Source organism: Heptranchias perlo, chromosome 1 (assembly GCF_035084215.1).
Source record: "Heptranchias perlo isolate sHepPer1 chromosome 1, sHepPer1.hap1, whole genome shotgun sequence".
Classification (NCBI taxonomy): domain Eukaryota; kingdom Metazoa; phylum Chordata; class Chondrichthyes; order Hexanchiformes; family Hexanchidae; genus Heptranchias; species Heptranchias perlo.
The window spans coordinates 123371866-123399788 of NC_090325.1; the positions used below are offsets into that span (position 1 = coordinate 123371866).

At 42.9% G+C, this 27923-nt stretch overlaps 1 protein-coding gene across 1 annotated transcript in view; it reads right to left on the reverse strand.

Moving 5' to 3' along the window:
• Nucleotides 1-2638: 2638 nt before the first annotated feature.
• The window catches only part of pde5ab (phosphodiesterase 5A, cGMP-specific, b), a 137102-nt gene continuing 111817 nt past the window's right edge, over nucleotides 2639-27923 (reverse strand). The window contains exons 14-21 of the mRNA XM_067990869.1: nucleotides 27649-27743; nucleotides 22499-22586; nucleotides 20227-20327; nucleotides 17226-17303; nucleotides 15507-15570; nucleotides 14386-14460; nucleotides 13162-13245; nucleotides 2639-3487 (exon numbers count right to left, since the gene is read on the reverse strand). Of these exons, the coding sequence (XP_067846970.1) occupies nucleotides 3374-3487; nucleotides 13162-13245; nucleotides 14386-14460; nucleotides 15507-15570; nucleotides 17226-17303; nucleotides 20227-20327; nucleotides 22499-22586; nucleotides 27649-27743 (699 nt within the window). The 3' untranslated portion in view covers nucleotides 2639-3373. The remainder of the gene's footprint in view (nucleotides 3488-13161; nucleotides 13246-14385; nucleotides 14461-15506; nucleotides 15571-17225; nucleotides 17304-20226; nucleotides 20328-22498; nucleotides 22587-27648; nucleotides 27744-27923) is intronic.

Genomic DNA, 27923 nt, shown 5'->3' on the forward strand with positions numbered 1-27923 from the left:
TGGCTGATGGTGGGGATCTTGGTAGGAGACTTAGAATCATTCACTCAGCCCTTTTGGCAGAAGCACTTGCAAGCACTTCGGTCTTACCTCTTGCACTTGTGAGCTGGGCTCCACCATGGTTGAGGATGGAGATGTCCATGGAGCCCCATGTTGTTTCCAAGTCCATGTATTTTGTAGGGAATCTAAAGTAGGCTTTTAAATTTTTGGTGAAGGCAAGGTATGCTATTATTGGAGAACGGAACATTTACCTATTTCAGGTACCCAAAGCTGGCATTAAGCACGCCTGCGCCAGGTAGAGCACAACCAGCTGCAAAATGAAGCTCTCTCTAATCTATCCAACACTGTACCAAATCCCCAACTTTAGAAGAATGCAACAGTGTGACATTGCCATTTCCATGTCAGTCATCCCTGTGACCTTATTAGAGGAGATTGCCAATTTATTGCTTAATTAGGAGCAATTTCACGCTATAGACCCATGGTCACATTACAACTAAAAGACAGATGAAACCTTCAACCTACCATTTTTGGCCACGGAGATGGGAGGATAGTGTGCTAACCCAATGCACTATAATTCTAACGTGAAATTTAGAATTTATAATTCATACGATACTTGTAAGCAATCTAGTGTAATAAAATAAATAATTGAACAACATACTTTTTTTTGCTAAGTTTATGCCATAGCAATACAAGTCTGAAAGGTTTGCCACTGATGTTAAAGAAAATTCTCTCAGGTACTGATATCCCTGTAGTGCCCAGGTCATACAGAAACCATACAACTACACTGCTGTTTGACAACTTGATATATTGTGATAATATTTTATGAAAATAAATATCTACATTTTGCCTAAAGGAACAACTTGTTTGTGAGCTACAGTTTTAAAATTGAACAACTATTTGATCACAATGTTTGAAAATAAAGTCAGACTCAACTGAAGATGCCCTCATGAGGCACTCCAATGTTTCTAGCCAACCTTCCCCTTCAGAATAGCACCAGCAACAGAGAGTTCTCTTGTTTTGAGCTATGATTTGGGTGTCAGTTGTCCCTTAGTAATGATTTTAGAAGGTTGCAAAGGACCAGAAAAGCAAGGAAGCAGTTTAAACAGCAACTGAAATGTGATCAAATAACACAAGTTAGCTCCACCTGCACTGTACAGGGGAACTGGAAATACTGAGTCAGTTGAAGGATCTGTCACAACATTCAGGTTGACTTGCTTGCCTTGAATTTCTTGGTATGGTTAATGAGGTTGGTATCATTAATTAAATTTACAGACATTTATTTTTCACCCACCAGTATTTAAACATAATCAAGAAAACCTGTCCAGTGCTGGTACTTCCTGACCTTGGCTGAATGGTACACTTGAAAACAGCCATGGGGCCATCTAGGTTATAAACCATAGCTGTGAACTCAGTTCCCATGTTCTATATTCAAGCTCAATGTTATAGTATCCATGTTGTAGAAATATCATCATTACAGTATCCTCCACATACTGCAGATAACAAACTATATTATGAATGGGAAAAAATCACAATGATTTTTATATCTTGGTCTAACATTAAAGAGATATCACCTTAAATAGCATTTGCAGAGCTGCTAATTGGAGCAACCATGGCATTATCTAAATTTTGGTAGATCTATTCTCATTGTAGGTGTTTCATCTAAACTAAGAAGGCTTCCAACCTCCATACTGTAAGTCATACTGCTTCGGTATGTGAAGGAAGCTGTAATGAAGTAGAAGGTTAGACTACTGCCTTGTATGTCCTCTTCACTCTTTAAATCAAAGAGTACTGCACATAACAAGAATCGTTTCAATTAGTGCCTCTTCATCCCCCACCCCCATAGGTTTTGAAATTTAACAATATCTTTCATCTCGTCTGCAAAGAAAAACACTAACCCAGAAAGGTGGCTTTACGCATTGTGGATTAAGAAGGTTACCTGGGAACTGTCCCAGTATGATAATGTCACATGCCTTAAGAAGAGTAGGTCCTTATGATTTTTATCATTGACAAACTGGACTAGCTCCTGCAGTATGTACAGCTTTGCCATAAAAAAATGAAGACCCCACAATGTAGATAATCTAACATTCCAAACTATACCCTGATGATATAAAGGATAATGCAGTACCAAAGTGGGTGGTTAGTAGGGTCACTCTGTTTATAAAACAGATGAGTAAAATCACCAATCCCATGCGCCCAGTTGAGAGCCACAATTGCAAGGAGCATGGGTTGCAAATAAGGCCACAACACTGGGAGCACAGGATTAATCAACTTCCACTATAACCATTGCTACTTGTGTCATAAATTAGCATTTATAACTAATTATAATGTTCAGAAACTGTGCAAAAACATATCCTGCAAAGTCACTGGCTACCACATACAAAAATACCAAAATAAATTGTTGATGGTCTCCTGCTACTGCCTTGTGTTCCTATCATCAATGCACTGAAATACATGTACTTTGACATTTAAAACATGCTATTCCATATAAAAAAAATTCTGACAATTCTGTAAAATGTGGCAGACTTATCTTTACAAGATCAGACTGCCACCATCCCTTGTCATGCAAGATCAAATGACAAATTCATTTTTAAGTAGCCTAATCTTGATATTTTTAAATAAACAAAATTTAAATGTGTTCGGGGAGACCCTATAAGTCTTCTTGGTGGATTGGCTAATAAGAAAATCTGCTCTTACCCAGGGATAACACATATCCCAGGCCAGACCACAGCCTTTTCTTTCATTCTTGGAAAGTACGTGTCCAAGAACATTTGCATATTCAGGGTATGCAGTGAAAACTCTCCATAAGAATTATATGTACATGTGCAAAAACAAATTGCTAATTAAACTGTATTGAAAGAACTGTGCTTGTATGGGCCAGATCTAGTTAGAAAATGATAAAACATTGTGCAAAGATGTGTTAGATTATCATCATTTTTGAATAATTATTGACCAATGCATTTACATTTGACCTATACATTAAAAAAAAAACTATAAGCATTAATAACATTTCTTGCTATATGAAAATATCAGGGGATGTGAAACCACTGGATTCTTCAAGCTCTAGGACCAGGTTGTCCTCTTCCTTCCCTGACTGCCATTAACAAACAGCAGATATATTCAGCAAGGTAGAGGTTGTCTTATTATCTGTGAAAGTGAAACAATTGAACCGAAAATAAGAGCTTGTCAAAGTGGGCCTGGAAGATAACCCTACCAGTTAGGAGCTAATGGCTCCCATTTTACTGAAGTACTAAAAATGTTTTCTGCCTATTTATAGACAATAGGCAGAAAAGCTAGCTTGTGAGCTCCAAATTCATCCAAAAAAATCAGAGTCCTGCTTCCTCGATAGGCTGCCAGGTAAATCACCAGGCTTTATATCTCATTTCTTTTCCCCATTCGTCAGTTTTTGTGCAGCTAGCATCTCCCAGTTCTTTCGATTATTCCTGCAGCCTTCAAGCAATGGGAGACAAGATTCAGATATCCTTGCCAGAGCCTGGGAGGGACAGATTGAAAAGGGAGTTATATAAACGTCACAAATTGACGATGCAGGCTAACTCTTTTTAAACATTGAAAAGATTTTCCACAATCATTTACTTATCAGGTTAACGGCCAAAAATCCAAATTTGGCCCAGTATGTACACTTGGGATTTGTATTTGTATGATTGCTTAAAGATATCAGTGAATATCATGAGGTCCAAAATACTTGTCTGGACATGCTCACAGTCATTCCTCCTAACTCTCTCACTGTCACCATTGTTGAGTATCTGATATCTGTCCCTGCAATTACCGTTGACTGTCAAATGGGGTATATCTTGTTTTTCATAAAATTTGTATCAGCTTGACTCAGTGGTGGCACTCTCACTTCAGTCACAAGGCTATGGGTTCAAGCCCCAATCCAGGACTTAAGCACATAATCTTCGCTAACAATCAAGTGCTGTACTGTCGGAGGTGCCATCTTTCTGACAAGGCATTAAACCTAACTCCCATCTGACCTCTCAGGTGGATGTAAAAGATCCCATGACATTATTTGAAGAAGAGCAGGGAAGTTGTCCTGGCCAAACATTTATCTTTCAACCAACACCACTAAAACAGTTTATTTGGTCATTTATTGCATTCCTTTTGTGGGACCTTGCTGTGTGCAAATCGGCCGCAATCTTTCCTGCATTACAACAGTGACTACATTTTTAAAAAGTGCTTCATTAGCTGTAAAGTGCTTTGGGACATCCTGAGGCTACATAAGTGCATATTCTCTCTTACTTTTCATATTCTAGTTAGGACATAGGTTGTGGCTTTATATCAATCCTGGGAGATTTGCATACATTGCATATATTTGCATATCATGTATCCAATTTCTTACAGTAAAGCCTTCTGGCTTTTAGGATGGTACCTAATTAAATCTGATAATCAGCCCTCAACAGTGAATTCTAAAATTGGGGTGAAACAGAATAAACCCCAGAAATATTATTATTGGCATATTGCAGTTCATAATCTATTCCATACTGCAGCTCATAGAGCTCATAGTGTACTTGTGATACATACAGCCAATTTACCTGCTTGGTGCAGGGAACGTTTATCTTCTCTCCGTACTGTCGGTAGGATAGAGAGCAGAGGGATTCCATCTTTCTATGTTAAGTAAGAATCTCCCAAGTGGGCTAATGTACGTGTGATTTTTATTTTTCGAATGGCATGTGTAACAAAAGTTGAACTGATTGCATCAAGTGACTTTCACCATACTCAATGTTCTGTATGTTTTGTCTACTGTGGAATTAAGCAACTTATTAACAGAATCAAATAATATCTCGCCTAGTGTTAACTCAATCCGCCTTTGGGGAAATTAAAGGAGTACACATGCTTGAAATACATAGATCCAGCCCAGATCACAAGGGAGTTTCATTGTTACACTTCGGGTCCCGCTACCGCGCTAGCAGATACAGGCCAGCAGGAGTCAACTTCTCTAAAAAAAAAAGCAGGCAACCAGACCAATTAAGGGAGAGACCGACATCCACTGAACCATGGAATCATACCTGTGACTGACCCAAATTTGTAACAACGATTCATGTCAGATTCCTGATAGTCCATTAGGAGGGGATATGCAGCGTCATGTTATCTGTGTCGGCAATATCTCATGTGGAGAGGGAAAGTATACATTTAATGTATTTTTAAAAATACTGTGGAAAAATGTTCTGTGACTTTGTTGTTACTGTTCACAGATTGTTCAAGCCACTGCTCTTTGAAATCTCTGATTTGCTCCTCCTCCTCCTGCATTATTACTATTTTGAAAACAAGACTCATGAGGAATTTTACCCCCCAAGAACAGGTGGGTTGGGAGTGGGCGGATAGTGAAAATCACTGATTTTTGTAGCGCAACTCGGCTCCAGCGCGCCCACGTCCGTATTTAATGTGGGCGTGTTTGAATGTGCGCGGGCAGCCAATGTCACATGCCCAATTACTGCCAGCGGGCGGGTAGTTACTGCGTCAATTAAGATCGTTGAGGTAGGTTAATTTTAATTGATTCTTAAAAATAAACAAATTTAAGGGCTCCTGAACGGGTTTCCTGGGGCTTCTGAATCTTGACAGTGAAACGGAAGTGAGATTCAGCCGAAGTTGATTTGGGCTTTTACCCCTGTGATTGACCCATCTTAATTAAAGCTCAGGTATTGCAACTGGTCTCTCAGTTCTCTCGGGCAAACGTTTGGCTGAGAGTTCTTGTGTTGAGACATCTTTAGCAAAACTTTGGAGGCTCTCAAGTTGACAAGATCATGATAGGGGATGCAATGGTGCATTCGAGAGGACATCTGAGGAGGAGGAAAATGACCATCCACAGCAGCCATCTCGTGCTGTGTTGGGATCTCCAGATGCACAACAAAGATCTGGATCTGGAGAATAGCAGAGAGGGGAGCAACAGAGGGGCCGAGGTCACAGGAGGCACGACCCATGTGAGAGGGTCTACAGGCAGAGTTTGAGCTTCCTGGACCTCTCGAATAAGCAGTGCCTACACAGGCTCAGATTGAGTCTGCAGCTGGTCACAGACATCTGCAGCTGGTCACAGACATCTGCAGCTTCCTTGAGAAAGAGGTGCTCCCTGCTGGACCTGGTGACCATACATTGCCCGTTGCAGTAAAGGTAACCACTGTCCTCAATTTCTTTGCCTCTGGCTCCTTCCAGTGTGCCACCAGTGACATCTCCAGGGTGTGTCAGTTGTCTGCACATAAATGTATAAGGCAGGTGATAGGTTGTTTGCCAGGGCGTCCGATTACATGGGCTTCCCCCACGACAACAACAGCCAGAATGAGCAGGCAGTGGGTTTCGCCTCTCTGGCTGGCTTCCTATGGGTGCAGGGCGCAATCGATTGCACACACTTGGCAATCCGAGGACTACCACATGAGCCAGGAGTCTTCATAAACCAATATGGCTATCACTCCATCAATGCAAACCTGGTGTGCAACCACAAGAGGAGATTCATGCAGGTTTGCACCAGATTCCCTGGCTGCTGTCATGATGCATTATTTTGCACCAGTCCAACATTCCAGACCTCTTCCAAACAGGAGACAGACTTAAGAGCTGGCTCGTTGGAGACAAGGGATACTCCTTGCAAACTTGGCTCATGACACCTGTGAGGAACCCCACCAACGAGGCACGACAGCGCTACAAACAGAGTTGCATCACCACAAGGTGTGTCACTGAGCAACCATAGGCATGTTGAAGATGCACTTCAGGTGCCTGGATAGGTCTGGAGGGGCCCTTCAGTACTCGCAAGCAAGGGTCTCCAGAATAATTGTGGTGTGCTACATCCTGCACAACATAGCGCAGCAGAGGTTTACAGGTGGAGGAGGACAAAGGCGCTCATCAATCATTCTCTGTTGGCGACAACATTGAAGAAGAGGATGAGGAGCACCAGGGGGAATATAATGAGGCAGCATCCATCACCAGACCAGCCGCGCACACTTAGCTGCCAGGAATGCCCTCGACTCACACAGGTTCTCATAATAACAGTGGCACAAGAGAGATATTTAGTTACTCAGGCAGGCTGGTACAACCACCACCACCAACCCTCCCCCTGCACAAAACAGTCCTTCAACCACGCAAACGCCCACATCACATCTGCCTAATGGGTCCTGTCTTGTACTGGCATTCATTCAAATGAAACGGTGACTTAACACTCGGGACGCAATAATGGTCAAGAGGTGGAAGTGGTGCCAAAAAAATAGGAAATTAACAACGTAACATTTCTTCAATCATCCTTGTGCATACCCTTGGCTAACTGTAATTGTTTGAACTTATGCTTCATTACACAGAATTACATAGAACGTACAACAATTTTTCTTTTGCTTCCTATCACTTCTATGTGGTGCATCTCCTGTGGCTTCAGCAGAGGTCGTGGCAGGCTGCTCAGATCCGTGCCCTGACTTTTGAGATTCTTTTGGCCCACGACTTCTGGGTTTTGGAGCCCATGAGGGCCCCGCCAAAGAATGCTCCACCTGCACCTGTGCAGGGGCAGACTTAGCCATCGGGAGAGGAGGCAACATTTTGGGTACTGATTGAGGGGGGGGGGGGGCAGCCGGTGAAACGTGGGAGTGTTTTGAGTGAAGTCCCCACTTCTAGGTCCCCTTCTGCCATCATCCCTTTCCTGGGCCAGCGTCACATCACTCTCACCACTCTCCTGGACAGCAGCTTGGTGCACATCTGTGATGTGTTGTAAGGCCATGGGTAAAGTATCTGTCATCCTGTTGAAGGTGGCAGACATCTCCAGCATTGCCATGGTCATGGCATGCGTAGACTCATTTTTTTTATTTATTTTTTTATTCGTTCACGGGATGTGGGCGTCGCTGGCGAGGCCGGCATTTATTGCCCATCCCTAATTGCCCTCGAGAAGGTGGTGGTGAGCCGCCTTCTTGAACCGCTGCAGTCCGTGTGGTGACGGTTCTCCCACAGTGCTGTTAGGAAGGGAGTTCCAGGATTTTGACCCAGCGACAATGAAGGAACGGCGATATATTTCCAAGTCGGAATGGTGTGTGACTTGGAGGGGAACGTGCAGGTGGTGTTGTTCCCATGCGCCTGCTGCCCTTGTCCTTCTCGGTGGTAGAGGTCGCGGGTTTGGGAGGTGCTGTCGAAGAAGCCTTGGCGAGTTGCTGCAGTGCATCCTGTGGATGGTACACACTGCAGCCACAGTGCGCCGGTGGTGAAGGGAGTGAATGTTTAGGGTGGTGGATGGGGTGCCAATCAAGCGGGCTGCTTTATCTTGGATGGTGTCGAGCTTCTTGAGTGTTGTTGGAGCTGCACTCATCCAGGCAAGTGGAGAGTATTCCATCACACTCCTGACTTGTGCCTTGTAGATGGTGGAAAGGCTTTGGGGAGTCAGGAGGTGAGTCACTCACCGCAGAATACCCAGCCTCTGACCTGCTCTCGTAGCCACAGTATTTATATGGCTGGTCCAGTTAAGTTTCTGGTCAATGGTGACCCCCAGGATGTTGATGGTGGGGGATTCGGCGATGGTAATGCCGTTGAATGTCAAGGGGAGGTGGTTAGACTCTCTCTTGTTGGAGATGGTCATTGCCTGGCACTCATCTGGCGCGAATGTTACTTGCCACTTATGAGCCCAAGCCTGGATGTTGTCCAGGTCTTGCTGCCTGCAGGCTCGGACTGCTTCATTATCTGAGGGGTTGCGAATGGAACTGAACACTGCAGTCATCAGCGAACATCCCCATTTCTGACCTTATGATGGAGGGAAGGTCATTGATGAAGCAGCTGAAGATGGTTGGGCCTAGGACACTGCCCTGAGGAACTCCTGCAGCAATGCCCTGGGGCTGAGATGATTGGCCTCCAACAACCACTACCATCTTCCTTTGTGCTAGGTATGACTCCAGCCACTGGAGAGTTTTCCCCCTGATTCCCATTGACTTCAATTTTACTAGGGCTCCTTGGTGCCACACTCGGTCAAATGCTGCCTTGATGTCAAGGGCAGTCACTCTCACCTCACCTCTGGAATTCAGCTCTTTTGTCCATGTTTGGACCAAGGCTGTGATGAGGTCTGGAGCCGAGTGGTCCTGGCGGAACCCAAACTGAGCATCGGTGAGCAGGTTATTGGTGAGTAAGTGCCGCTTGATAGCACTGTCGACGACACCTTCCATCACTTTGCTGATGATTGAGAGTAGACTGATGGGGCGGTAATTGGCCGGATTGGATTTGTCCTGCTTTTTGTGGACAGGACATACCTGGGCAATTTTCCACATTGTCGGGTGGATGCCAGTGTTGTAGCTGTACTGGAACAGCTTGGCTAGAGGCGCAGCTAGTTCTGGAGCACAAGTCTTCAGCACTACAGCTGGGATGTTGTCGGGGCCCATAGCCTTTGCTGTATCCAGTGCACTCAGCCGTTTCTTGATATCACATGGAGTGAATCGAATTGGCCGAAGACTGGCTTCCGTGATGGTGGGGACATTGGGAGGAGGGTCAGATGGATTATCCACTCGGCACTTCTGGCTGAAGATGGTTGCAAACGCTTCAGCCTTGTCTTTTGCACTCACGTGCTGGACTCCGCCATCATTGAGGATGGGGATGTTTGCAGAGCCTCCTCCTCCCGTTAGTTGTTTAATTGTCCACCACCATTCACGACTGGATGTGGCAGGACTGCAGAGCTTTGATCTGATCCGTTGGTTGTGGAATCGCTTAGCTCTGTCTATAGCATGTTGCTTCCGCTGTTTAGCATGCATGTAGTCCTGAGTTGCAGCTTCACCAGGTTGGCACCTCATTTTTAGGTACGCCTGGTGCTGCTCCTGGCATGCTCTTCTACACTCCTCATTGAACCAGGGTTGATCCCCTGGCTTGTTGGTAATGGTAGAGTGAGGAATATGCCGGGCCATGAGGTTACAGATTGTGCTGGAATACAATTCTGCTGCTGCTGATGGCCCACAGCGCCTCATGGATGCCCAGTTTTGAGCAGCTAGATCTGTTCTGAATCTATCCCATTTAGCACGGTGGTAGTGCCACACAACACGTTGGATGGTGTCCTCAGAGCGAAGACGGGATTTCATCTCCACGAGGACTGTGCGGTGGTCACTCCTACCAATACTGTCATGGACAGATGCATTTGCGACAGGTAGATTGGTGAGGACGAGGTCAAGTAAGTTTTTCCCTCGTGTTGGTTCGCTCACCACCTGCCGCAGGCCCAGTCTAGCAGCTATGTCCTTCAGGACTCGGCCAGCTCGGTCAGTAGTGGTGCTACCGAGCCACTCTTGGTGATGGACATTGAAGTCCCCCACCCAGAGTATATTTTGTGCCCTTGCTACCCTCAGTGCTTCCTCCAAGTGGTGTTCAACATGGAGGAGGACTGATTCATCAGCTGAGGGAGGACGGTAGGTGGTAATCAGCAGGAGGTTTCCTTGCCCATTTTTGACCTGATGCCATGAGATTTCATGGAGTCCAGAGTCAATGTTGAGGACTCCCAGGGCCACTCCCTCCTGACTGTATATCACTGTACCGCCACCTCTGGTGGGTCTGTCTTGCCGGTGGGACAGGACATACCCAGGGATGGTGATGGAAGAGTCTGGGACGTTGGCTGAAAGATATGATTCTGTGAGTATGGCTATGTCAGGTGGTGTATGGCTGTACGTCCTGTGAAGGTGCACCCTCAGAAGCAATGAGGTCCTCTGAGGAATCGATGTCATACATCTCCGCACATTCTTCTTCTACACTTGAAGGCCCTGGAAGACAACAGAAAGCGCAATGAATTAGTCATGGCAAAGTAACAATCTTGCCAATTACCATATTCAGGTTTCTTATAGTTCAGTCATTGATGAAATAAAGTCGTCATGTATGTGAAAGATGTTTAAGTTCTGTCACCAGGCATCTGCGGGTTCCCAATCTCTCCTTCTCCGATGGATAGGGATGCTGATAGAGTCATAGAGTTATACAGCACGGATAGAGGCCCTTCAGCCCATCGTGTCCGCGCCGGCCATCAGCCCTGTCTACTCTAATCCCATATTCCAGCATTTGGTCCGTAGCCTTGTATGCTATGGCATTTCAAGTGCTCATCCAAATGCTTCTTGAATGTTGTGAGGGTTCCTGCCTCCACAACCCTTTCAGGCAGTGAGTTCCAGACTCCAACCACCCTCTGGGTGAAAAAGTTCTTTCTCAAATTCCCTCTAAACCTCCCGCCTTTTACCTTGAATCTATGTCCCCTTGTTATAGAACCCTCAACGAAGGGAAAAAGCTCCCACTTATCTCCACGGACTCCTCAGCTGGACTATTTGTGGTGGTCCATCTCCAGTCCTCACCCTCTCCCTTGCATTTTGTGCTCTCTTCTCCTACAAGGGGTGAAAGAACAGACCTGTGAGTGACTGAAGGTGACATATTCACCCAATGGATGCATTGCATTGGGTGAGGGTGACTATGAGACAGATGGATCACATTGCATAAGAATTGGGGTGAGTGGCAGTGGTAGGTGGATAAATGGGGAGGTGAGGAAGCGCATAGAAAGCGAAGGATGGTGGCAGCTGAAACTTAAGTGGGTGTGAGGAGCCATGTGATGGAGTAGGCTTGCCAAGACAGAGTGCGAAGGGGTTGTTGTACAACACAGAATGTGGGTGAATCAGCAAATGTACTCACTTTTCCTGACCTGATTAGGTCATTAAAACGTTTCCTGCACTGAAGCCAAGACCGGGGCACCGTGCTCCTGCTGCTCACCTCCTCAGCCATGCCTTCATCATAGCAGAACCAGGTTTCTTCCTCCCATTGCAGGGGTAAATGACCCCCCTCCTGGTTCTCACTACACCCAGCAGTACTTCAAGTGAAGCGTCCGTGAACCTGGGTGCTGCCTTTGCTTTCTTGGAATCCATAGCTTCACTTCCTCCTTTCTCCTCCAAAATCCATTTTTGCATTGGCCTTTTAAATAGTGGACTTCAGATCGGGTCATACGGGTGTGCATTACGCCCGCTGGGCAGCTTGGAAAAGCGAAACCCAGAAGTAAAAATAATTGCCTTCAATTCAGTTGTGATCGCAGATTCCAATGCGCTCACCACTTCCGGGTTTCCCAAGCAAAAATCTACCTCCCGCCCCGTGCTCTCTTCGAGTCCAGGTAAAAATCATGCCCCTAGTTTTTCTCAGAACTTCAAAATTCTGGAATTCTTTACCTGCATCAGTCTGCTCCTCCTTCTAAATGGACAATTTTTTACAATCCAAGTTTGGCTTAATCGTTTAATTGCTACATCTTGATTTTAACTCATCTTCTATCTTACACTTTGCAAGTGGTAACATGCTGCACTATGGGGTTTGGCCTTTCGCCTAGGTTTCTCAATAAAAAAAACTCCACATATGTTTAGTTCTATTTAATATTAAGCTACTTTTTGGTCAGCCAGATGTCTCACGCACATGGAAATCCATCACCATGCTTAAGATTCTCCGAATTGAGCCACTGTGAAATTTTTGTTCTCCTGATATTGAGTATATGCTCTCTTTGTAGGGACACACCTCACTTACCCAAGTCAAGAGAACCTATGCATAGGTTGGCAAGAACCAAGGCTTAAGAACCCCCAAGTCTACACTGGGATTATGCTGGAATTTAACCAGTTAGAATGGCACAGCTTACTGGCATGGAGCACTAGTAAACTTCCTGCTGCTTATTCAAGTAAGAGCTGAAATGGAAGACCTGGCTTCTCAAATGGAACCAAAGGAAAAGAATCTCAGCCGCCACTGACAGATTTGCCCATCCAGTTGCCAATAATGAGCCCTGTTGGATGGTTAATCATCAGCAGTGGTTTGGAGTACTGTGGGCCTGCCTAGTTCGAGTATCAAGTTACAGAGTTTGCCATGGAGAGCTCTGTTCCAATCTTCTGTGGCCAGGCGTATTATCTTGGACCCAATTTGACCCTCAAGAGATCCCGTTTAAAAATTTAAATTATAAGAAATTTCCAGAAGCTAATTTTCGTAGAATACTAGCCAAAAGACAAAATATGAATAGGGGAGAATGCCCACGTGGTCCTGATCTTTTGCTGTAACTTTGGCGGAATCCCCGGGGAAATGGTGCAAATGGCAATTTATGTCATTCCTCTGAGGTTCTGCCGATCTTCTGCCGAAGTTATGGCAAGAGACCAGGAAACGCACCCCACCACTGAAATTGCAGGCAAATGCATTTTTTGAAAGTTGCAAAGGATATTAAATACTGAAAAGAGTTACCTCATATAGCTTAATACAGATTGCATCAATGAATTCAACCTGCATGCTGGGGATCTGATCACGTTTCTCTCTATTCATTAAATCCTTGAAATGAAATTTTAAAAATTAATGCATAAGAAGTGTCATTCAAAATGGAAGCAGTATTTCTCTAACAGTGAAACACATTTACATTAATTATTCACAATATTTATTATTCACAATATTTATTAACGATTTAGATGAAGGCATAGAAAGTCTCATATCTAAGTTTGCCGATGACACAAAGATTGGTGGCATTGTAAGCAGTGTAGATGAAAACATAAAATTACAAAGCGATATTGATAGATTAGGTGAATGGGCAAAACTGTGGCAAATGGAATTCAATGTAGACAAATGAGAGGTCATCCACTTTGGATCAAAAAAGGATAGAACAGGGTACTTTCTAAATGGTAAAAAGTTAAAAACAGTGGACGTCCAAAGGGACTTAGGGGTTCAGGTACATCGATCATTGAAATGTCATGAACAGGTGCAGAAAATAATCAAGAAGGTAAATGGAATGTTGGCCTTTATATCTAGAGGACTAGAGTACAAGGGGGCAGAAGTTATGCTGCAGCTATACAAAACCCTGGTTAGACCGCGCCTGGAGTACTGTGAGCAGTTCTGGGCACCGCACCTTCGGAAGGACATATTGGTCTTGGAGGGAGTGCAATACGATACCCGGACTTCAAGGGTTAAGTTACGAGGAGAGATTACACAAATTGGGGTTGTATTCTCTAGAGTTTTGAAGGTTAAGGGGTGATCTGATCAAAGTTTATAAGATATTAAGGGGAACAGATAGGGTGGATAGAGAGAAACTATTTCCACTGGTTGGGGATTTTAGGAGTAGGGGGCACAGTCTAAAAATTAGAGCCAGACCTTTCAGGAGCGAGATTAGAAAACATTTCCTACAAAGGGTTGTAAAAGTTTGGAACTCTCTTCCGCAAACGGCAATTGATACTAGCTCAATTGCTAAATTTAAATCTGAGATAGAAAGCTTTTTGGCAACCAAAGGTATTAAGGGATATGGGCCAAAGGCAGGCATATGGAGTTAGATCACAGATCAGCCATGATCTTATCAAATGGCAGAGCAGGCACGAGGGGCTGAATGGCCTACTCCTGTTCCTATGTTCCTATGTTCCTATTTTAAAACTAAATGGTAGCAGCACTGTTAGACTACATCTAGAAATCATAAAATTTGATACATACAATGGGTTCGATGTTTAACTCCTCTCTCTCCTTGTCACCTTGTTCAAAAAATTCTGTTGCCACAAGTTCAGCTGTCTGAAAAATGCAGTTGTAGGATTAACACAAACTGTTTTTTTAAATTTTATTTGTTAAGGCTAACTGAAGTATGCAGGGTAACAATGGCTGTAGTACTGGCTGAGCCATAAACAAATTGAACAGGATACACATTCACTTACATGGCACATTAGCGCAGCACTTGGTATTGTAACATGTGGTGCCACAAAGTAGCGTTATACAAGTTTAGGCCAGCGTACTCTACGAGGGGTGTTGAACAGAAGCTGGATACTGAAAAAACTGGAATGTGAATTGTCCTGGGCTGCTTTTGCGCAGCTCCCATGGATTGGTTCAAGGGCAACATCGACAGACTTGGGACCACCAGGCTCACCTGTCCACCCTCAATCATGAAATAGTGCTTGGTAAGGGGTACCTGATAAAAGGAAAGGGAGGAACCTGATCATTTACTGATTATCAGGAATTAGGCTTTTCCTGCCCCAAACCACAGTTTGATGATTACAAAGTGAATATCTAGGGGTAATTTTTTACATCTCCATTGCTAGTGTGGAGCTTCATTAGATGCTGGCATGGGTTGAAGAAATCAGAGCTATAGTGTTATAGCCCTACCTCTGACTCGTGCTCATGTTTAGCCATTCTTAATGTCAGCAGCAAAGCCTCGTAAATGACCCCACTGGAGTCCAGCCATTTCTGTTCTTTCTAGCTTTCGCAAAATCATTCGAACTACTTTAAGTGGTGTTAAGACCTGTTTTAAGATGGTTTTAGTGTGGGTAATCATAATCAGGTGACAATTAGCACTGGCCAATGCCAATTTACACAAACCATCCACAGAAGTGTTAGGCTCTGTGGGCACCCAGCTGGAACTAGTGTGTGAGTGGCGACTTATTGCTGTCTGGCACTAATAGGGACAGTTGAATTAATGAAGATAGGCTCCTATGTTACTGGGATAACACAACAAAAATGGTATGATGATATTATATCTATCTGCCACATGTTTCCAAAGGCAGGATTAATATTACACTGCCGTCATACATTTTTACAGGACTATGCACAGATACTGTCTGAATTACCTTTTGTTGAACAGGCCAAGGTTTGGTTATTGCAGACACATCACATGCTGTCATCATCATCGCCCTGTCAACATCAATAAAATTAAGAGTAAAACTTAAATAAATATCATTATTTTCATCAACATTTTCTGCAGTTATTTTGCAATTATTTAAACAACTTGGTGTGAGAATTCCTACATCTGGCAACACTTCACTGTTTGTGAAGATTTCTAATGTTTGCTATTTCTAGTGAAATTGTAACTTCATTCTAAAACAATACATTTACGAAAAATGAAAATCCTCGCAAACGCACTTACAATGTCAGTGACCAGAGGAATTTTTACCCGGAATCAGTATATTTATGTTAGTCGTTAAATGAGAACTCTATATAGGGTGAACATTATGAATAGTAACTATTTGCCCCAGAGCTGCCCAAGTACTTAATTTACTAGTTTATAAAAATCAGTTTTGCAATGTTCTTTAATTCTTAATTATTCCTTGGAGCCATGCATTTATTTATCTTAGCTGCTCAGAATGGGGCAGATGCTCTGGGGTGATGTACACCACCGGTGAGTCCTCATTTGGAGTATAAGTATTTCTGCTATGGCCTGGCATTCACAGCGGGGAGTGCTGCTCGCAGGGAATGTGTCTTGAAAGATCACGGGCTACGCACCTACGATATCCTGAGAAGCACTTCCTGCAAGTGGGATCTTTTACATACACCTGAGTGAAGAGGGGGACACAGCCTCTATTGGACTTATGAACAGTCCTATTAATGGCAATCCGTCACTGATGACAAATGGTAGACATTTATAGTACTGGGACTGTTTCCTTGGAGCCTGACCACTTCTTATCATTGAAGTAGTCTGATTACAATCTACCTTTGCTTCTCAGTCTCCCCTTACTCTTATTCAATAGAAACTAAAGAACACAGACTGATCGCACCGACATCAGGAAATCCCCTTGGTGTATATCACCCCAGAGCATCTGCCCCATTCTGAGCAGCTAAGATGAATGAATGCATGGCTCCAAGGAATAATTAAGAAATAATTAACCGGTGGTCTGTTTGATTGGACTCACACTTCCTTTCTGTTATATTCCATAGCTCTTGTGATGAAGCCAAGCATCCTATGAGTTTTTTTGATTGCTTTTTGGATCTGTGAGTTAGCCTTTCATAATTTATGGATCTGGACCCCAAAATCCTCTTGTTTATCTACCCCCCTTCCCCTTCCCAGTGCTTTTCCATTTGGATTGTATTCTCATCTGCCAAAGCATACTATCTCACACTTTATGTTAAACTACATCTGTCATTGCTCCACTGACTCTCTTAAACTATATCTTTTTGCACTATTCTTCTTCCTCATTTTCTTTCTGCATTAGGGTTAGGGTTAGGTTTATTCTTTGATTGTATTTTACTGTTTTGCTACCTAATTACCTTTTATAATCTGTTGTTCCTCTAAAATTAAATTTGAATTCTTTAACTTACCTGTTTTCTTCTTTCTCCTAGGCCCACTGTTCATTTTGGATATGAGAGCAAATGTAGAAAAATTGGGCTTCCACTGACCAAAAATTGGCTTTAGAGGTCTGAGGTTATTACAGCATTCTCCTCCCCTCCTATTTTCTCTCCTTCTCCTTTCCCTGTCTCCTGACTTTTTTCTATCTTTTAGATATAATTTAATAATTTTATGTAGGTTTAACATTTTTGGGTGATGATGATGCCTGCTTTGGATTGTTACTTACATTAAAAGCTCTTTGTGACTTTTAACTTCCCAGTCAAATTGATTGGTTTTCACCAGATCAAAAAATTCTTCTCTTCTCCTAAAAAAAAGTTAATTTTAGCTGCATGAGATTCTACTTCATAAATTTTATACAGATTCTCTTCTTTCTCTCCATGATACCATCCTCAGACATCAAGGTGGATTTTCATCTTCACTGTCGAAGTGGTAATCTGGTGGAGCAGATTGCCAATCCTTGAAATAAAAATCGAGTGGGTTTCATAAAGGGTGGACGATCCACTCTCCCAGAGTACCACCAAGGCTGTGAAGACAAAAATCTACCCTAAGGGGCATGATTTTATGTACTTCTGGGTTACCCGGACATCCTTATGATTTTGACATAAGGACGTTTTTTTTTGACAGTTTCCCGCTCGACAGGCCGGCCTGATTGACAGGCTGGCCTCAGTTGGACGGGAGAAGAGGAAGAGGATGCCGGTGGGTAAGGCTTAGATGGTGGGGGGGTTTCATTGTGAGGGGGGGGGTCGTGTGTCATGGGGGGGGGGCAGTCATCGGCGGGGGCAGTCATCGCGGGGCACTGCCATCAGAGGGTTTGGGGGTCATCGGGGCTCAGGGGTCATTGAGGGGCTCAGTCATCGGGGGGCTCAGTCATTGGGGGGGAATCAGTCATGGGGGCGTTTAGTCATCAGAGGGCTCAGTCATTGGAGATCATGGGGGGCATCAGAAATCGTGGGGGGCGGAGATCGGGGGTCGTAGGTCGTGGGGGGGAGGTCAATCGTGGGGGGGTCGGAGATTGGGTGTCGTGGATTGTGGGGGGAGGTTGATGGTTGGGGGGGTCGTGGATCGGAGGGGTCGGAGATCAGGGGGTCAGAGATTGGGGGTCAGAGATTGGGGGTCGGAGATTGTGGGGGGGTCGATAGTGGAGGGATGTCATAGATCGGGGGGGTTTGTAGATCGGGGACAGAAGAGATCGGGGACGGCAGAGATCGGGAGTGTCAGAGATCGGGGGGGGGGGTCATAGATCATGGGGGGAGGGTCGATCGTGGAGGTTGGTCGTAGATCATGGAGGGAGGGTCATCCATCATGGGGGAGGGGGGTCACTGCAGGTAGGCTTGTTGGGCCTGGGGGAAGCACTCCTGCTCCTCTGGGCCCACAAGCACTGCTATAAAAGCACTTACCCGCTGTTTCGGGCCTTCTCACCTCCTCTCATGTGGCATGAAGTAGAAGGCCCGGGAATCCCGGCTCCCAAAGGTTAAAAACAAAAAAATTGTTAAAATGGAAGCACGCAGCTTCCTTGAAAGCTTTCAGTGACTGAACCGCCTCCTCAGAGCGGGTTGGTCACCCGCCCCTTGCCCCGCCTCCGTTAAAACCAGAAACGGGTGGGTTGGGGTAGGGTTTTAGATTTAAAAGATTTTTACTGCCCCTCCCCGCCCCCAACCCACCCATTTTTCCAAGTTAAAATCATGCCCGTGGAGTCAGCTTCCATATATATGCTGACGATATCCAAGTCTACCTCTCCACCCACCACCCTCAGCTCTTTAATTGCCACTGACTGTTTGTCTGATGTCAAGTTAAGGATGAGCCTGAATTTTCTCCAACTTAATATTGACAAGGCTAAAGCCATCCTGTTAGGCTTCTGTCAAAAACTCGACATCCTAGTCCCTTCCTGCTGTTCGCTTAGGTTGAATGCAACAATGTACAGCCTCAGGGTCATTCTTGACCCTGAGCTGAGTTTCCAACTCCACATTCTATCCATTGTGAAAACTGCTTATATCCATCTCTGCAACATGTCAATATGTGCACCTATATCTCGTCCACCACTACTGAAACTCTCATCCACACTTTCATCATGTGCAGGCTCTACTTCAATGCTCTCCTTGCCAAGGAGCTCCTCCTATATAAACTCCATCTCTCAAAACTTGCCTTGCACTAAGTCCCACTTCCCTACTGCCCCATCCTTGCCAAACTCCATTAGTTTCCTGTCCCCAATGAAAAATTAGAAATCATCCCCATCTACAAATCCTTTTATGATCTTGCCCCTCTCGATCGCTGTGAACTTCTCCAACCCTACTTGAGAACATGTGCCCTCTGCTCTTCCAACTCTGGTTGCCTTTGTACCCCCTCCCATTCCACTCCTCCTTTGGTGGCACGGCTCTCGGGTGCCACGGTCCATACTTTGGAAATCTCTTTAAATCTCTGTACCCTGCTCCCCCTCTTGCATCTTTCAAAATCCTCCTTCAAACTTACCTCTTTGACCATGCTTTAGGCCACTTCCCCAAACTTGTCTCCTGCTGCTCAGCATCTATTTTTTTCATCTCTGTAAAGAGCCTTGTAATCGCTGCTACATTAAAGCCCTGCTCCACAACCTGAGCACAAAATCTAGATTGACACTACAGTGCAGTACTGATAGAGTGCTGCATTGTCAGACGTGTTGAGGTGTTAAACCGAAGGTGCCAGCTGCTTATTCAGATGGATATAAAAGATTCTATGGTAATAGTCAAAGAGGGCAGTGAGTTTTCATTGGATCCTGGCCAACATTCTACCTTCAACCAACATCTTCAAAAACAGATTAACTGATTTTAACAGATTTTCTCATTTACTCTTTGTGGGACCTTGCTTTGTGCTAATGAGCTGACACGTTTACCTACATAATAAGAGCCCCCACTTCAAAAGTACTTAATTGGATGTGAAGTGCTTTGAGATGTCATGAAGATGTGATAAGGCACTGTATAAATGCAAGTTCTTTAATATTATTGTGGCAAATTGCATAGCTTAATAAGTAGAGGTATTACTAGATATGTTCATTATGAAGGAGTGATCCTAACAGATTATCTGGCAGTGTGAAGGTAACTACATTTTCCAATATAAAATACGAACCACTCCTTTTCTTTTTTCTGTTATGTGTACCACACGTATGAATTTTGTGATTTGAAGATTCAGCATTTCTATAGTTTTAAAATGTGAAGTTTAAACTTCTGAACTGCCATGTGTCTGTCCTCAATACTTACTTCATATAGATTGCTAGGTCTGTGGCTAGAATGGCCTGCTCAATCATTTTCAGGGTAGATTTATACTCATCCAGGGAAAGGCCACTCAGAATCTGGTTTCCCTGGAGGAAAAATAGGAATTATTCGATGTTCAGTAAGCTGCCTAAAACTGTGTATCATGGTAAATTTAATTCTCCATATAAAATCGTGTAAGATGAACGATTCCCTATATATCCTTAATGCTTTGGGTCATCCTGAAGTTGTGAAAGGCGCTACATAAATGTAGGTTATTTCTTGCTTTCTTTCACATTTATGAAATGTTAATTTATGAAATATTAATTTAAATAATTTTTGATTAACAGTGATAAGCAGCATGTTTCATGCTCACTTTTGTTAGCAGTTACAATTCAAGATAATAGCCCTGACATAAAAATTAATAATAACTGATGATGTCGAAACTTGGATGCTGATTAGGGCCCAACTACAACAGCTATCAGCCTTCGCCAGATATGTGATAACAACATTTACTCACCAAATGGAAACAGCACATCATAAATGTCACTATTCATTAATATACTAATGCTAACCCATTATCTGTTGTGCTGGACAACTAACTATTTTGCTACAATGGACATGCTTGACAAACATTGGATAACCAAATCTTTTTGTCAACTTGCAACCACCAGAATGGAAGCGTTCGCAAGGACGTTCCAAATTCTGACTGGACTGATCAACAACTCAAGATTGTCAGATAAACTAAGACTTAATGGGCCGGAAATTGCTTTCAAAATAATGGTGAGCCTAGCAACACTCATAAGTGGCAAAACCGAAGAGCAGGTTCCGGCGACCACACATGCGCAGTCAAATGCGGAAATCTGGAACTTGCTCTTCCTGGTTCGTCGGCAATCTGACAGCTTCGCCTTAAAGGGACATCGCCCGTTGCAATCAATAGAATCAATAGACCAGTGCCAACTTGCTCTTCTGCCCAGCTGGAAACTAACTAATATCACCACAAAACAGGTATGCTCAGTTTTTAAAATCTAAACTAAGTTTTGACATTGGGGTAAGTCTTAACAACTGCCAAACAACCTCTCTGGCACTAAAAATTAACATTTAAAAACGTGGAGTCTCATTACTCCTAATTTTAATAGTTTTTGGACATATAAAAAAAGTTTTGATTAAAAATTTTTTTTTTACTTTTTCCTTCTGTCTCTTTTATCTCAGTCTTTTAATCTTATCCTCTCTTTATTTCACTTTTTCTGTCATTTTATAATACCTTACCGGGCAAATCTGGGTTTTTAGTCTGCGCTGTTTGACGATGAACTGCACTTCCTGATTCTCACAGCGTGGCTTGCTTCAAGCTGATTGATTGAGGGGCCTTAGAGATCCATTCGCCACTCACACAGCCCGGGAAAGAATGCTGATGCTATTTGTAATCGCAGTTCAAGGAAGTTGCCACCAAAAAGAATGCGGTAACTTAATGGGTGAACTTAAATCTAATGAGTGGCAACCACTGCTGGTTCGCAGCTTGCAGCAATTTACGGGCCAATGTGTGCGTTGCCAGGTCAACATCACACAAAATAGAAACAACGGCATAATCTTGTTTCCGAATTTTCGTGACTGTGGAATTCATAAAGGCTGGATCATTCAAATTGAAGAATCAAAATGGGTTTTAACTCTTTAAGTTTATCTCCTAGAACCAGTAAGGCTAACAATATTGAGGCGTGGTTTAAAAACATTTAGGACCCTTTTTTCAAAATAATTACATCAACTGACAATGATTTTGTTGTGTTTCTGTCGTACAAGCTGTACTCACTTTTTTTTTCTTCTGCACAATACTTATTTTAAAATCCTGACATTGGAAACAACACTGTAACTGTGCAAAAACTATTTGGAAAGGTCCCCGTGCCCAATTTTAAGATATATTCTAAACCAATTTCTATACATTCTATTAATTTCAAAAGTTTTAATTGCTGTAAAGAAATTCTAAAAATTTGTTGTGAGTTTTCATGCTGGGTAAGGAAACTCATTTCTGGAGGTTAAAACATTTTAGATAATTTTGTATCCAGTGTCAACCTCAAACATGCTCAAAATAATGCAGAAGACCTCCAAACATGGCAATTACGTTGTAAAGTAAAACACCCCTGTGTCTTGTATAAAAAGAGAGATTTTGCAGAATCTCATAAAAAACACAGCAAATAGACAAATGCTGAAAATAAAGCTCTGGCCCTTGCACCATTTGAGTATAAACATTATTAATTAATATGAAACACAAAAACAGTCAGTCACTTACAGGGGTGTTGAGTATCATGACGCACTGATCGAAATGATGATGTTCCATCATGGAGTGACAGTAGAGCTGAGCAAGAGGGTGCTCACTCCTACACATCAGTCATACAGAAGAGTTTTATATTAATAGTTTTACTAAACTTTTCCAAACAGAAAATATAATCATTACAAACAATAATGTTTTAAATTAGATTCTTTCTGCAAGTGATGTTTCACAGTTGAAGCAGATTTAAGATTAAAGGAATCTACTGTATGCATTAATCACCTATCTCTTTTACCCACTAAGAGCATAATATACCATAGAAGCATATAGACTATCTCACATCACTGAAAGAATAGGTCTATCAAGATAACTACAGCCAAAATAAACATTTATTTTGTGCATCTTCTGTGGTGTTACTCATGGCAAGTTACAAAATATGTCCTCTGTCTTACCCCTCTATGTTGTTTTCACATTGGGTGTTCTCTCTTTTCCTCTTCTGGTTTTCTCTTTTTCTTTTTGTTGCTTCTGCTTGTATCTCTATGCTATTTTGCTTGTCTCTTGCTTTATCTTTTTTACTGTTTCTTTCTACGTTGTGTTCTCCCTCTCTTTTCTTCTATTGTGTTCATTCTCTTGTTATTTGGCTTCTCCCTCTCTTTCTCTCTATTTTCTTCTTTTGTTGGTGGGAAGAACAGACAGTGGCAGTGGGGGGAAGGGATCTAACCTGGCTGCAGTCAGGATTTGGGCTGAGGGTAGAGAGTAGGATCTGGCCAGGGTGCAGGCAGACAGCAAAGTGAAGGTGGTGGTGCTCTACCCTCTTGCCCGTGTCTACTCCCCCTCTCCCACTTTTGGTCTCATCTGCTCCACCTTTCCAACTCCCTCCCCGTTCCTTCTTCTCCTCAGCATCTCACTACTGTGGTATACTACTCAGTTACTGTGTTCCTTCACTTCCTCTCACCTCCTTCCCCTCTTTGCCATTTTCATTCCCCATTTTCCTGCGTCCCTCTTTCCCTGTTCCTTCTCTTTCTCCCCTCCCCTTCACCTCTCCCTCTTCTGCCCATATCCCTTCTTTCCCCTTCCCCCTAAACCTCCTATCCCCAACACCTCACCTACTTTCAACATCCTTCTCCTTTCACCCTTAATCTCAAGTCCCCATATCACATTCTACCGCCCGCACTCCAGAGCCTTCTGCCACCATACTTGCTTGTTGCTTGTTATATCACTGGTTTCCCAGCATTGAGCTAGTTTCGTTTTTAAAATACTCCTTCTGCTTATAATGTGTTTGCTAGGAAACTGGTGAAAAACAGGCAGCAGGCCCAGGATGGTAGAAATTAGAACAACCGAGGCTCTAGAGTAGTGGCAGGAAAGTCAGGGAGCTGAGGGTGGGGTGGGGGGGGGGGGTGGTGGTCAGTGAAGTACAGGCAGCAGACCTGGTGGGAGGGACAGCAGGAAGTGGAGTGGCCAACAGCTGTAGCCCATGGTGGTGGTGAGCAGGGAAAGGAAAAAATTAAATTGCAGGTTGAAAGTGGGACCTGGTAGATGGAGAAGTAGTGACACCAACTAACATCTGGTGGACTGCAAGGTAAGTATAGTGGTAAGCACACACACATTATACATACCTTAAGCTTAAAGGTGTCAGCCTTGGCTCAGTGGTAGCGCTCTTACTTCTGAGTCAGAAGGTTGTGGGTTCAAACCCAACTCCAGAAGTTTGAGCACATTATCTAGGCTGTCACTTCAGTGCAGTACTGAGAAGTGCTCTACTGTCGAAGGTGACATCGTTTGGATGAGATGCTAAGCCAAGGCCTTATCTGCCTTCTTAGGTGGACATGAAAGATCCTGGCACTATTCAAAGAAGAACAGAGGAGTCCTCCAGGTGTCCTAGCTAATATTTATCCCTCAACTAATACCTGAAGCAGATTATCTGGTCATTTATTTCATTGCTGTTTGTGGGAGCTTGCTGTGTGCATATTGACTGTTGCATTTCGTACATTATAACAATGACTACACTTCAAAAGTACTTCATTGGCTGTAAAGCACTTTGGGACATCCTGAAGTTGTGAAAGATGCTATATAAATTCAAGTTTATTCTTTTCTTTCTAAAACTAACTCCCAGGTGTGACACTCAGATGAGACACCCAGGTGAGATAGGGATAATGTGATGTGACCTTTTCTGTAAGCACATACTACATGTGGACGACTCAATATACACATAAAAGTATACACACACATTACTTTCCAGTAATCAACTGGTATTATCACTTGAAAACCTCACAGCAATTTTATCACTATCATTAATCTTTTCATGTGGAGGTCATGACATACTTGACGGAGTACACTGACCATTAAAGTTCACAACACCTACCAGCAGGTAACAAATGAATCCAGAACAAAATAAAACGAGCCCATGTAAATACATTATATACACACACATATATACATGGGAGTAATTTCAAGGTTATGATATCATCTCCGGGTTAGATGTAAATAGCTTGAGTTTTGTACTCATGAATTTATCTGCCACCTGAATCCCTCAATAATAGTTCTGCCTTATAATCGCCACCAGGGTGCCCACTATTCTACATATAAATTAACTGAATTTTTTGATCAGATTACTACTTTAAATCAGTTGATTATGGGGAAGTAATGTACAAATGTTTTGTTTTTTATTTTGTCTGCCGTTATCTTTATAATAATTAGCTATTAACAGTTCTGAAGGTGATATTTCACCATTTATATCTGAGGGAAATAATTTTGCGGGTACTAATCATTTAGACTTTTCCTGACCAAAATAAAGTAGATTTAAAATTTTTAAAAATTGATCGACCATATATCTCCCTTACTTTGCCATTGCCATTTTAAAAGCGCAGCTCTGATTACCCAGGCTGTCCTTATTTACAGTTGGCAACACCATCACTTAAAAAATATGACTTCCTTATGGAAAATGCTAAAATTAAGCACTCCCGTAATTCTTTCAATTAAAAAAAGTAATTACACCTCAGTTACAGCAATTATGTTAGATCCCAGGAAAAGAGCTTGGGGATACTTAAAGGGACTGGTATATTATCATTTTATTATTTCTACTAGTGAGATTGATAAAATAACTCAAAGAAAGCAAAAAATTATTTCTAGTCAGTCTTATGAATGGAAATAAAAACACTGCAATACACCAGAGAACAAGAAGAGTTGACTCCATGCAACAGAAAACATGTTGGAGTTGTAGCCAAAGAATATTAGGAAATTATCTGACAATGTCACATCAGCAGAAGCAGAAATTTTATTTCCACTGTTACTTCTTCTTAAGAATGCTATCAACAAGCAGCACCTCTGTTTATCACTGTGAAGAAATTGGAACACTTGACATTGTGGTCTCTTGAGATGTGCTGCAGAAATACCTGTACAAGGCCCTGAGAGTTAACATCATACATTATAACCACTTGGGTGAGAAAAATGATATAAAATTCCACACATAAAGTTACAAATGATCACACATCTAACCTCACCATCTTACATTTTTGATCATGATTGGGAAATATTTGAACCTGCAACATATTTTCTTGCCAAATCACTTCAAGGACTGTGATGGCGATGCCTATAACTCACTAATTGGACCTCCTTGTGTGGATCTATCTACACTGGTGTTTGTCACTGTAGGCATAAGGGATACAGGGTGCTGAGGGGTGCTCAGTTCAGGATGCATATTGGATTCTGCAGTATGACACAGCTTGAACGTAAGCTAACATACCTGTGTGTGAGAGAATGAATGAGTGGGGAGGGAGACAATGAAGAAAAAGCAAAGGATGGTATTAGCTGTGAATTTGGGAGAAGCTTCAAACCTCACCCTTCTCAAATCCCTCTATTGCCTCCACTCCCAAAATTTGGAATGCTCTTTCCTCACAAGCAATCAAATGTACTGGCCCACCTCTGGGCTGCATATGCTGTCTGTTATGCAAGTATCAAGACATATGTTTCAATGAAGATGTGTGTTCCTCATGTGCTCATTCCTGCTGCCACCTTATGTGAGTCCCTGAAAAAGCAGCATGCAGGTAGTTTGTGTTGGCAGCATGCTTGGTGTTTGCAGCTTGCCATAGTTAATGATGACAGAGCAAACACATTGGTAGGGCAGCAATATAGGACACTTTCAAAAACACGAGCCTGCTTGTGCACTTGAAAAGTAGGTAAACAATTACCAGAGAGCTAGCAAATTCCCCCTCTATGATTGTTCACCAAGCTTACAGTGAATTGCTGTTCCATGTGATATTGTAAAATTAAGCAGACTGTAAGCACACTTGCCTTAGATATCTTTCGGGACCATCATCACCTGCCAGGGTTGGCAGAGTCGTGAAACAAAATTCACTCTTTCAGCAACCTCCATCCGGGTTGCTCTGGTGCTGTACTTCCCTGAAGGATATCCCTCCACTCTAAAAGTGAGCACCTTTCTTTGCAAGACCTCCAAAGCTGAAATATGACCGTTTTGCTTCAGGACCTTGCTCTAGCCATTTCTCCCACTCAACAGCAAGGCAAATTTAAGGCCAGCCAACAGCCCTATAAGAACTTCTGGTGCTAACAACTCCCCCTTTTAGTCCAGTGCACTGCCAGCATATCATGCAATTAGCTCTGGGAGCACCATGAGATTCTGAAATTTAGCTGATCTCACATTAGAGCATAACATCTGCTAAGAGCACTGTAGTGCTCAAAAAGCAGCAATCCCAGCATCACCACATTATTAGTTTTTATTGTACCTTTCAGTGTTTGTTTTAAATCCCTCTTAAATTCTCTCCCCACATTTCAGCACTCCTCAACCAAGAGGTCATATAGTCAATCCTATTCCTAAAACTGTTAAAGCCTCTCACCAATTCTCCCTCTCTCCATGGAGGTAATTTTGACTTTGTGCAATAATGTAAAACGGGTGATAGTGAATTGGCAGCCCATTTTACATCTCTCCCGATTTTTATCTCCATTTGAAGTCAATGGAAGTGTCCATCTCCATTCATTGATGACAAGGCTGAGATTGGAAACTGACTATATGAGAAAAGACAGGATCAAGGTCCTACCACCCTGAGGCACAGTGCATTGGAGCACAAATCCACCACTCCACTATACTACAGTAATAATATCATTATCCAATAATCACTATCTGGACTATGTCATAGTAACAAAGTTTAAAAGCCCCATACCTCTTTATGAAAGAATTGTTCACCCCCCTGTGGTCCAGGTCATGGCTCAGGGTTGCAATGATGAGAGCTAAAATCTCCAGGTCAGTTAACTTGTTCTGTAACAACACAACAAAATAAAACAATGGAACTTTTCAAACTCTAAATATTCAGATTATTCAATATTTGCAAGAGCAGATGTAATCTAAAAAAGTTGAAGGATAGGGATCCAAAGATTTTCATGCTTAACAATTAGAATAAAATGCTGACAAGAAATCTATCAGCAGAGTTTCACAATT